Source organism: Aplysia californica, unplaced genomic scaffold (genome assembly GCF_000002075.1).
Source record: "Aplysia californica isolate F4 #8 unplaced genomic scaffold, AplCal3.0 scaffold00622, whole genome shotgun sequence".
Classification (NCBI taxonomy): Eukaryota; Metazoa; Mollusca; class Gastropoda; order Aplysiida; family Aplysiidae; genus Aplysia; species Aplysia californica.
The window spans coordinates 449,109-461,075 of NW_004797892.1; the positions used below are offsets into that span (position 1 = coordinate 449,109).

Below are 11,967 nucleotides of genomic sequence, written 5' to 3' on the forward strand. Positions count from 1 at the left end.
TTAGGCTTTCCATTAAGCTTCTTCGTAGCATGATGAGGATGTCTAGTGGTGTAGTGGGGACAAGATACATCAAGTTTCACTGTAAATGTTTTCCTTTTGCCAGAAATCTCACATCAACAAGGCTGTGATGGCCGTCCTGGAGCAGGGTTCGGAGACACTGACTGAAGTGAAAGACGGGGAAAAGAACATCACTGTAAGTCTGGGAAAACCCGAAGTATCAGGATATATGTGGAGGTGTTTCACAGTGTCTCTGTGTTGATTTGTACAAGGTTTCAAGCACTTGCATTGTAGTCATCTGTATGAGTTTTCATTCATCTGAGCTGTGATATTTTCTCAGTCTGGTGTGTGTGTGTGTGTGTATTTGTGTGGTGTAATCGTTAGGCTCTTTGCCATTTTACTCCAAAGGTGTGAATTCGATATTAACGAGTACCTCAGTACCTCTGCTGTGATGTTGTAACTCATTCAGCCCTGGGTTATCCCTGACTGGTAGGATGGAAGCAGCCCACCTCCTAAATTGTCTTAATAAATATGTCAGTGGGGTCTTAAAACATTTGCAATCATATTTCCTCACCACCTCAGTCATCTTCAGCTTGTATGATCTGTTGATGTTGTCCATGTGTGACAAATTTTACTTACTTGCCCTGCATGACCCACATATTTCCATTTTCTCCCTTAAAAAAAAAAAATACTCTTGAGCAGTTCAAATAATATTTATTGTAGTTGTACTTGAAAATATCTTTGGTGTTTCTTTCCCCCAGGCGAGCAATGGAAATGACAGAGAAGAGGAGCCGGCCACTCAAAAAAGTCAAAAGATTGACAGTGTGCCTAATGAGCCTGTACAGAAAATCTCCACCGTGACGGCCGCGAAGAAGACTGAGCTGGCTTCTGTTAAGATGTGAGATGTGTTGATGATTTGTACATTAACTAGTCCCTTTTTTTTAAATTTGAAAAGTAAAATTAACATTTTTTTGTTCTTTTAATCGTTTTTCTCTCAGAATTGTATTTTTAAATGGACATAGAAGGTGTTGAGCCAAAAAAACAAAAGTTCAATAAAAATTGCCAAACTACTGAAAAAATGGATATGTTTTCTATTTTTTACTACTAAAGTGGCATTCACTTTTTCTGACCTGGTCGGTGGTCTTGATAGGTATGGTTTTGAAGTTGTTTTATTATTATTATTTTTTTCTGAAGTGGTATTCTTTTTTATTTTTTCAGATCCGATCTTGACAAGACAGGCGGTATGAAGATTTCAGTTCAAAGTGGGGAGAAAGATGTGGAATCAGCGAAGGAAGTCAGAAGTGAAGAGAGTGAGGCCAGTAAGGAAAGACGCAGAGAGAGAGGAGACAGTAAAGAGAGGAGGCGAGGAGACAGAGAAGGCAGCAGAGAGAAAAACAGGGAGAAGGAGAAGGAGGGCAGTACTGACAAGGACTCGAGAGACTCCTCAAAAAAGACCACGAGCAAGGTAAAGAGAGTGCGTTACTAAGAGAGAGAGAAAGAGACATGGAGAGGAAAGATTGCTATTGGAAGCGTATGCTACTCTTGTTTGTATTATCGTGGTGCGCATTGAGCACTTTCATAGTGGAAATGTGCTATATGAGGGAAGTTTATTATTATTATTATTATAATTGCTATTTTATTAGTATTATTGGTATAATAATAATAGTAATAATAATATTAATAATAAAAATGATAAATTTGTCGGTACTGGACACTTGGTTCTCATGGATTGACATGTTTTCCAGTATATATTTTAAGTTAAAAAAAAAAACAACAGCCCATAAATAAAGCTTTTCTTTTAGTTCCTCAGTCTTAAGAATGTCCTTGGTGTGGAAATCACAGTTTGTTTATTTCGACGATTTTACTCCCTTTTTTTTGTATATATGAGATATCGTATAAAGTAGTTGTTAACTCTGCTGGTCAGATATAGCCGGCGTGGTGCACACCATTACGAATGTTGCTGGCCGTGTCTGGCCAGTGCCGTGTTCTGCTAACATTTCAAGATATCATAAAGTGGTTCCCTGATGAAGTGATTGCTCCTGACTTCCGCAGAGTTCCAGAAAAGACGACACTGATGCCGAAGACTCCAAGACCAAATCCTCGAGTTCGTCGTCTCGCTCGACAAAAACGACCAGCTCCTCTTCCTCCTCATCGTCTCGTAGATCATCGTCGACTACTAGTAGAAAGAAATAGTCAATGTTGTGAATTTGTACATTTTAATGTTGTGTGTTGTGCTGGGTTTTTTGTTTTTTTGTTTTGTTAATTCAAATTTTTGGTTAAACTTTTTTTTTTTTTTTGAAATTCTTTCCCTTTTCTTCATCCCCATATTGGGCCACTTTAATTTTGGAAAAACATTCTAAAAAGTGTTATACTATAAATGGCCACATTCAGCATTTGACGAGTTATGACCCTGTATCATACCAGAGTAATTTTTCCCGAATTAAAAATAATAATATGAGGAGGGACTATCTTGACCAAGGGATGGAAACTAAGGTCTTCCCTTCCTCCTTCCTCGTTTGAGAGTTGTCCGCTTATAAAATAATAGCTCTGTTATCGAATGTTGTGTAATTTTTTTGTTCTTCGTTGCTCTCTGTGCCAGTTACATTCTGATTTTGAAATAAGTTTTGTGTACATAGCAATCACAATATAATAGGTGTATTTACTCAAAAATAAGTTTTGTGAATAGTCACTTCCCTTATTTGTTAGTGATCGTTCTATGATTGATTATGATGACTTCTCTCCTGTTAATGTCATCTCAGTATCTCAAATATTTTTTTTGCTTTATTTGTGTAGAAAATTTCAATGAAGTTTTGGTTCTGAACTGCGTTTATTCTTGTGAGTTGGTACGTACTGTCAAAGGTTGTCGAGAAGTGTACAGAAGTGTTTAGTGTGTGTGTTTGCGTGAGCCCGTGTGTATAGGTGTGAGTGTTTGAAGGACCAGATGCTAGTGCAAATAATAAAATTGTTTGCTTATGTTTCAAGGGTTTTTCTTATCTTCGATATAATGAGTCTGAGATTATTATTTTTGTTTTCCCCCAAATATAGCAATGTATTTGCTGTGGCCTGTTGGTTCTCTGAAGTTTCATGTGTGAAATAGGTTGATGTATTCACACAGCGATGATGTTGTCAGCTGTTGTGATGGGCTTTCCTGAAAGGGAGAAGTGGGTGGTTGACGGGTGCTCTGGTGTGGTTTGCTCCTTCTTTCCTATCAAACATCTATCGTCCTTATCTCCCCTTCTTTTTTATGTTTGTTACTCTCTTGTAACACCTCTAATCTTCTGGCGCTCATATGACCTTATGCAGTTGCGAGCGCAGTAAAACCTCTACTAAAACTAAAACTGAATGGGAGAAAGGCAGGGGTGTGATTACTTAGGTTTCATGGAAAGTAATGAAAGCCTGTGGAAGCGTTTTTGGCCTGTGAGACATAGTGTTTTGGATTTGAGCAAAAGGGGTACTCACTGTATTATGGATTTGCAGCTTGAAAAACTATTTCGATTTAGTGCAAAGTGGCTTGCATAATGTATGGTTGTTATCCTCATTGATTCTCTACTTTAGAGAAGAAAGAATGTGTTATTAATTAAATTTGTTTTGAAGAGTTTGGTGTACGTTAGGCTCACAAGTGTCTGTGGTGTAGTGGTACTTCACCCATGAGATCTGAGTTCAATTCCTGAATCGGGAGGTGTTTTACTACAAATTCAAATATATCCTTCTGTCAGCTGAAATGTTCTTTCCCTCTCAATCAGAGTCAGAGTTAGCTCTGATGGGCAGGGGTCGGAGCAGCCTGCTTCTTGAATGTTCTAAATTATGTCGGTTGTGGCTTGAAACATCTACTCTCTCTCTCTTTTTTTCCCTTTTTAACTCCACTGGAGCATAGGCCATCAACAACATTTCTCCCACTGAAGCCTGTCCTGTGCATCCTTTTCTAGCTGTTTCTATGATGTCCCCGCTTTTTCCATTTCCGCTTGTACGGCTCGCCTCCATGCCATCTCTGGTCTTCCTTTCTTATGTTTTCCTTGTGGATTCCCCATCAAAGCCTGTCTGATGATGCTTGTCGGGGGTCTCCTCTGGGTGTGCCCAATCCATTTCCATTTCTTCACCTGAAACATCTCATCTACAATGACAATTATATTACGTTTTGTCTGTGCTGCGAGTCATGAGTCACACGATTGTTGTGTCTGTCACCCATGGCCCATATGGAGCAGCCGTGTGGGTGTTTGGTGGGTGCTCTGGTGTGGTCTTCTCCTTTTTTCCTATATATCAAACATCTATCGTCTGTATCTCCCCTCCTTTTTTGTGTTTGTTACTCCCTTGGAAAACTTCTAATCTTCAGCACTTATACAACCTAATTGTGTTGCAAGTGCCGTAAAACTCTTACGAAAAAAAAAAAGGAGCAGCCGTCGTGATCCCTTGATTGTCCCCTCTCTCTTTGTTGGGCCAAGTCATCAGTAACTAAACCACATGTCTGACTGTTGAAGAGGCTGAGAATCAAAAAGTTTTGTTTTCGTGTGTTTGTGTGTGTGGGCTTTGTTTTGTTTTTTTGTTTTTTGTTTCTTTAATATTGATTCACTGTAAAACCTGTAACAGGGTTTTGAGGTTTAAAAAATATTGTTTTTTTAAACTTGCTTTTTTTTTTTTTTAGGGCACATGGTTGACTGAATTTAAGTACATATTAAGGGTTGTTGAGCAGTACAAAAATTATTTTTTGTTTAAAGAAAAAAAAAATTGGTTCCTGCATTGTTTTTCTGTGTCGCTTTGGTTGCTTGACAAGCTATGATGGAATGTGATGTTTGTTCCTTTCTATAATGCCATTCCATGTCTTTCTCTGATATAATATTTTTGTGTCAGTGAATGTGTGTTTGTGTGTGTGTGTTGGTGCTTGTGTGTGTGTTGGTGCGTGTGTCTGTGTGTGTGTGGAGATGCATACATTTGCCTTTACTCATATGAATGGCTTTCCATGAATGCGTGAATACATTTTTTTTTGTTTTTTATCATCTTGTGTTGAGTTATAGTCTTGTGTATATATTGCTCATATTAATTGTGTGCATCGATTAATTGTATAGTTTGGAAAGTCGAGCGCTTGTGAAATCAAATGTATTGAATTATTTGGGTTATTTCTTTTTGTTACTTTGTCTTGTCCTTTGCTATTTGATCTCAGTATTCTCAGTTGGAGAGTGTTTCCTTTGGTTTCAGAGATTTCTCCGACTGTAGCAGACCAGGTATGCCAGATGGGGAGGAGAAACAAGTAGTTCAGGGGCGTAAGGGTGACTAACTGAAGGACTTTGCTCGAGATATCGGGAATAATATATAAATATCGACCAAACCAGATTTAGTTGTTTGATTTTGTCACCTTTCTTTTGAGATGTAGTTACCTGTATTACCTGTCCTGGGCAACAACGTCATGGCACACCGGACAGGTCCATATTAAGTACTCAGTTCCTCCCAGCACCAAAGCCCGCAAGGTATTCATAGAAGTGTGAGATTTAGTTTGCTATTTTTAAGCGTGAAAATTATGGAGAAAAAAGTTTGTGACATGACACAAGTATGTCTGAGCAGAGCCTGCTTTTACCCACCGTGCGTTTAGGTACGTTGCTTTATGTTTTGTTGATGGTTGTTTGGATAGGAACGAATGAGAAAATTATTTATGCAAATTTTAAGTGTATAATATGTTGAAAAGACCATAGCCGTGTAAGTGCAGTGTTTTAATAAGAATCTTTTGCTGATTGCCATTGTAAGGGCTTAGAATTTATGAGTATGATGAGTATTTGGAGGGCCTTACTAGTTTAGTAGGTCCAGGGTCTTTTTTGTTCCTCTTTTGTTTCATTGTCTATTTTGCTTTTCCCAGTTGCAAGCGCCGTAAAACCTCTACTACAACTACAACTGCTTTTTCCCAGGGCAATGTGACTGTTGTTGTTGTGTAGATGTGCTTCTCTCACATAAACTCATAAACTAAATACACGAAAGGCATAGATTTAGAGGCTCAACGAATGCTGATTAAAATTCCCCTCAGAATGTGAGGGCTACCATGTGCGTTGTTAATGTTCACGGTGAATACTCAGTAGAGTTAAAAATCTTCACAGGGTTGTATTTTGAATCGAGGGCTTTACTTTAAGTCTTTGAGTTGTTCTTTTGCCTTTTATGTACTCTGTGTTAATTGGGTGCTTGCTTTTGTTCTGTCCTCTTTGTTTGATGCAATGTACGATGGTTATGCTAGTAGGTTGGCTGTGGATGATATTGTGGTTGGTGAATGTGGAAACTGATGTTGGGGAGTGAATGGCTTGAGTTGCGGTGTGTTATTTTGGAGTCGCACTCATTGGTTAAGATGAAGCCCACAGCTTTGCAGTGATCAAGTGAAATAAATAAAGCAAGTGTTTTTTCAATGTTGTATTTTCAATTGAATGCAAATGCCCCAGATGAAAATTGTTTTTCTCCTTTTACAGTACAGTATGCGTTATACTTTTTAAAATGATTTCTTCTGAAATTTGGTAGTCATTTGTATGGGAACTTGGAAAATAATGTTTTTATTTTCCCTTTGGTTATAATTTATACTTTTGATCTGTGGAGATTTTTTTTTTCAGATTTTCTTTTTTAATGAAATGTAAATATTAAGCGGAGCAGAGAGAGTACGTTGCAAGCTGTTAGCTGGAAGATTGACTGTCCTTATTTTGAAGGAAATGGAAGAAAAAAGTGGAGGATGCTGCGGGCCCTATTAGTTTTGTCTCAACAGATTTATTTTTTTTGAACAGCTGAAACCAAAATGGAGTAACTGCATATATTTCATTTTATGAGGTCATTGACTGTAGGTGTTGATCTTTGAACCTGATGAAGTAGAGCAATGGTGAGGGAGAGATTTGGGTCAACACCCAGTCAGTTTAGTAATGTCCCTACATCTCCACCCCCCCCCCCCCCCCCCCCCCCCCCCCCCCCCCACTCTCTCTCATATTAACATAACTGCCAATAATTTCCAAGCATAAGACATAAGGATGACAGAATGATGTAAGAAATTTTCGTCTCATTGATTCAGCTCAGGTTGGGACCAAATAAGGCAAGTTGAAATCTTTAAAAATCGCATCGGACGAACTGATCTTGTAGTTAGCATGAGCACCATGTGGTGAGTGGAATGGTTGAGAGGATGAGTAGGTGGACCTGATCATCAGAATACTTGCGTCGGTTCCTTGTCAATCATCATGTCACTCACTGGAGGCCAATGTTTATTTGGCTTCCTTTAACCCTATCCGTATGTCGTATTTTACTATCGTATCCATACAATGTGGGGAACTCTGTGCCACCATTTCTAAAGAGGAAATTTACTTGTTAATCCGATCGGTACGCTTTGCATAGCAGTCTTTCAAAATGATTTTTGAGAAATACTGAAAGTTTCAAAGAGATCTTCGTACTGAAAGTATTCTAAAATGTGGAGAATACAACCCCGGGGGTACAAAATGACCCCAGGGCGTACAGATAGGGTTAACATTAGCAGGTTGATTTTTCCAACCATGATTCTGTTATCGACCCAGTAACTTTCTGAGTTTTTTCCTATTGTTCCATTTGTTAATGTTAGGAGAGAATGATGACTCGTTCTATATTGGTGGTGTTATGGTCAATCTAGGTAACTAATTTCTTGAAGATTTTTCAATTGAAAAAAAAAAAGTGTTTTTCCATTTAAAAGATGGAAGTAGGCAAAAAGTCAGCTCCTCCACCCCCACCCTCACCCTACCCCCCTTCCTCCTGGTACTTTAATGCTGTTTATAGTATATCCCAATTACTGAGTTTTACTGAAGACCCACAGACTGACCTTTGCAATGGATTTAGAATTTTAAAAAATTAATTGTGAGGTGTGCTTACAAAGTCAGTTACTTCTTGTAATCCACAAATTGAGATATTGCCCAAAAATCGACGCAAGGGTCAAATTTGTAGAATTTTTATTAATGCCATTTTCTTTTACTAAAACATGCCTTTTATTATTTCATACTAATAAGCTGTAAAAATTTCACCTAGAAACAGGATATATAATTTTGCGTAAGGCTTGAATCCGAGAAGTAACTCTTTTTGTCGGCACGCTTCACATTAATTGGTCTATTTCTTCTAGTCACTTGGTTAGAGAGCACAACACCATCAATATGTAAAGTGTGTGTGTGTGTGTATAAATTATGTAAATAACTATATAAAATATATACACACATAAACACATGTAACGATCTAGTTGCGCCTGTGGTGAGCAGTAGAGTGTGTGTGTGCGTGTGTATATAAAATATATACACACATTACAGAAACGCATGTAACGATCTATTTGCACCTGTGGTGAGCAGTAGAGTGTGTGTAAGTGTAAGGAGCAGTGTGTCTGGAGGTTCTCTGTGGTGCACTAGTCACTCATGGCTTGTACAAAGAACTTGTGCTGTCCTTTTTGTATTCTGTTGATGATGCACTGATTGATTAAAGAAAACTTGATCTAATACCCATGTACCGATTGCCAGTATTTCTTTGCCTTCTATAGTGTATTGGGGTTTAAAAATAAAGCTGGTGTGGGTGGTTAGGTTGACTGGTACTCTGGTGTGGTTTGCTCCTTCTTTCCTATCAAACATCTATCGTCCTGATCTCTCCTCCTTCTTTTTTTTGTGTTTGTTACTCTCTTGTAACACCTCAAATCTTCTGGCGCTCATATGATCTTATTGTGTTGCAAGTGCTGTAAAACTCTTACAAAAACTTAAAAAATCCTGGTGTTTGTGGTTCAGTGTTTCCTTGCGCACAGAAGTTGTAAGTTGATTCTCAAGTGGGAAAGATTATACATGTATTGACCCTGACTCTCAGAGTTGAAACAGACTGCTTCCTACATTCAAGTGGTCTAAACTAATTTGACGGGGTCTGAGATACACAGAACAAATGTGACAGTGAACTAGTTAACTGGCCGTGGTTTCGTCTTTAGAGGCAATTTTTTTTGAATGGTTATCTTGTTGGGGTTTTTTTTGGTGGGGGGGGGGGGTTGGTACGTGTTTTACGGCGCTCACACCTGCATAAGTAATATGAGCGCGCGGGACACACATTAAACTTTTCCAGTAATGGTGATCTGAGAGTGAGAGTTATGTTATATAATAGCCATCTTGTCCTCTACTGTTTCTCGGAGAGAAGTATACTAACTATCACTTCGAGCTACAAAACTTCATTGACTTCTTTCTTCTTTTTTTTCTGCTGCTGGGTCTGAATCTTATTCCACGCCAGGAAAGAAAAACAGAGAAGGACCTTAAAGAAAGATATTTAGACAAAAGTTTATGTGTACGCCACAAGTGACGAAGTGGACGGATCCAGTTCAAACCGTTTCAAATAAATAGATCAAAACTTTGGGGGACAATGTCGTGGTTTTGGAATTGGGACGAACGCGATCGGAGACATTGTTCCCAAGCGAATCTAAACAAAATTTTAATAGTCCTTTGCGGTGATTACGCTAGCCAGTTACCTGAACTATTTTTGCATGTTAACACGGTACAAAGTTTATATATAAATTTTGTACAACACTCACCTTTTTCAAAGAAGCATGGGAGCTAAATTTTCTTTTTAACTCATAAAGTTTCCAAAAAGCCAAAGAACGAAACTTCCGCGGTCCACGGTCACGGAATGATTCATTTTGTTTCAACTACATGTATAAAGGGGAGAAATGCAAGTGTTGAAATTTTACATTGGATTGTGTCCCCTCGTCCACATTTCGAAGAAGAGAACCTTCAAATGTGCGTGGTCTGCCAAAGAGAAGCTGCTTGTGTTTGAGATTTCTCTGTTCACATAGCTTGGTCAAGGCGAGTTCGCTGGTGGATTTCAGAGTGTCTTTAGTCAAGAATACTTGGGGTGTAAAACAACTTCAAAGATAAACTGGCTTAGTGTCGGTTACTAGAAATCATACTTAAACAGAACCCTCTAAAAACAACGACAACAACAACAAAACCCCCAACAACTAATCGAAATGATGAATTGGCGCAGGTTTAACGCCCCTACCAGCACTGTGGTTTTTTTTTCATTATTTTTTTTTTTGGTAAGTGTTTTACGGCGCTCGCAACTGCACAAGGTCATAATATGAGCGCGCGGGACACACCAAACATTTTCAGTTGGAAGGAAATTTAGAATTTAGAATTTTTGCCCGGGTGGCGGCCGAAACCTACTCTTATCGATTTTAGACCACCAAGGGATGTTTAACGTGCGCCACTTGCACACGGGACCTCCGAGATTTTTCACCCTTGTCCGAGAAGGATAGGTGTAAATCTTTCCTACCAGAAGATCAGGGGTGTGGCTGAAAGACAGCAGTAAGAAGGAGCTAAGGAGAAGCAGTAGAAAGGCTGCAGAAAGAGTCAGGAGCTCAGAGGAGGGGTAAAGGAGATGAGGGGGTGGGGGCAGAAAGTGGAGACGAAAGCAGACGACAGAATATTGCAAGAGAAAAGGAAATGAGGTGAAAGGAGAACATTTCAGAGAAGAAAATTGAATGAGAGGCGAACACCTTAACCTCAAGGCCACGAGAGCCCCCTGACATTATATAAGAGGCAGGACCTCCGAGTTGAGCGCCCATCCCCGAAAAGACCGAACCAAGCGGGAATTTCATGTAAAGTGCTTTTTCCAAGGACACAACGTCGGACCGAGCTGAGGCTCGAACTTCCGAACCCGCAATCTCACGATTACGATGAGTCCGGGAGCCTAACCACTGGGCTACTGACGCCACTCAACTAAACAACACCAGACATACAGCCTATTATTATTATCATTATTATTACTATTATTGCTATTATTATTATTATTATTTTATTTTATTTTATTTATTTTTTTGACGAAGGAGTGACTAATATAATTTCATAATATAAAATGTTTTTTTTTGTCTTTCATTTTTCGAAATAAGAAATACTGATTCCTTAAACTAAATTGTCGAACCGAGTCCATTCATCGGTGTTCACTTTAACATATATTATATACATACTGCGTTCTTAGACGGATGTGATTGGCCGATTGGGCCGATCGCCCGACTTGGTCCCCTCAAAAGTAAATGTGCTTGTTTTCAGTTTCAGGCGATCGAGTCGGGTGAAAGGCCCGATTCAGCCGTAGTGGGCACCCCGTATTAGGGAGAAGAATAACATAACTTCAACGAAAGTCAAGGGCCACAGGCTAACACTCTGAGTGGTCTTCTCGGGTCGACCTGCACGTGGGCGTTGTTGGACTGATCCAGTGGCTTGATGGTGCTGCCTCAGGCGGACAATGACAGAGTGTGACACTGCAAGCCTTCTGGCAACAAATCGGGTTCGAACTCTATCCTGCTGCCATGCCCGTAGCTCTGGCATGATCAAAGTCTCTCAGCTTTTGTCTCGGTGACATATATTGATGTGATACTGGATTTTGCGAAAACGGCGGCTTGTATTGCCGCCAAAGTGAGCACATTTCGGGACCGTTCGTCGGTTTATGACGTGCACCAGAAATTTCAACCGAGGAATGTCCGTGGTGTCGCACACATGTAGATAGGAAACAGCAAATTTGACTAAAATTCCCCGAGGATTTCCGAGCTGCATGTCGTGGTTTTGCCCCTTTAGGAAGCTTTGCAGTACGCATTGGTAACCCATTAACACTTTCAGAGCAAAACATTTTGAAACATTCCTTGCTGTCTTTTTTTCTGATTTAAAAAAAAATCAGGGCTGTCTGTCAAGTTGGTCCGTAACTTATGTTGAAGTCTGTGTCACCAACGTGAGTACCGCTGGTCCAAATGTTAGTGCACGAGCACTCGAAATTAATATCAAAATTAAATTTTCAAGACAAGACGATAACTATTAGTTTTTGTAACATAACATTCATATTCATCGTTTATTAGCAGCCAGTATATAAACTTAATTAAGAAATTTCTTTCCTTCTTTCTTTTTCTTTTTATCTTTTTATCTTTGATCATTATTATTGAATTTATTCTTAACTTTTAATTATTATCTTTTCATTGGAGGAAAGTGGAGAGAGCATGAATTT

General features: G+C 39.1%; 1 protein-coding gene across 1 annotated transcript in view; it reads left to right on the forward strand.

Moving 5' to 3' along the window:
• The window catches only part of LOC101858668 (symplekin), a 30,053-nt gene extending 27,075 nt beyond the window's left edge, over nucleotides 1-2,978 (forward strand). The window contains exons 30-33 of the mRNA XM_005107684.3: nucleotides 104-193; nucleotides 759-895; nucleotides 1,216-1,462; nucleotides 2,050-2,978. Of these exons, the coding sequence (XP_005107741.1) occupies nucleotides 104-193; nucleotides 759-895; nucleotides 1,216-1,462; nucleotides 2,050-2,190 (615 nt within the window). The 3' untranslated portion in view covers nucleotides 2,191-2,978. The remainder of the gene's footprint in view (nucleotides 1-103; nucleotides 194-758; nucleotides 896-1,215; nucleotides 1,463-2,049) is intronic.
• The last annotated feature ends 8,989 nt before the right edge of the window (nucleotides 2,979-11,967 follow it).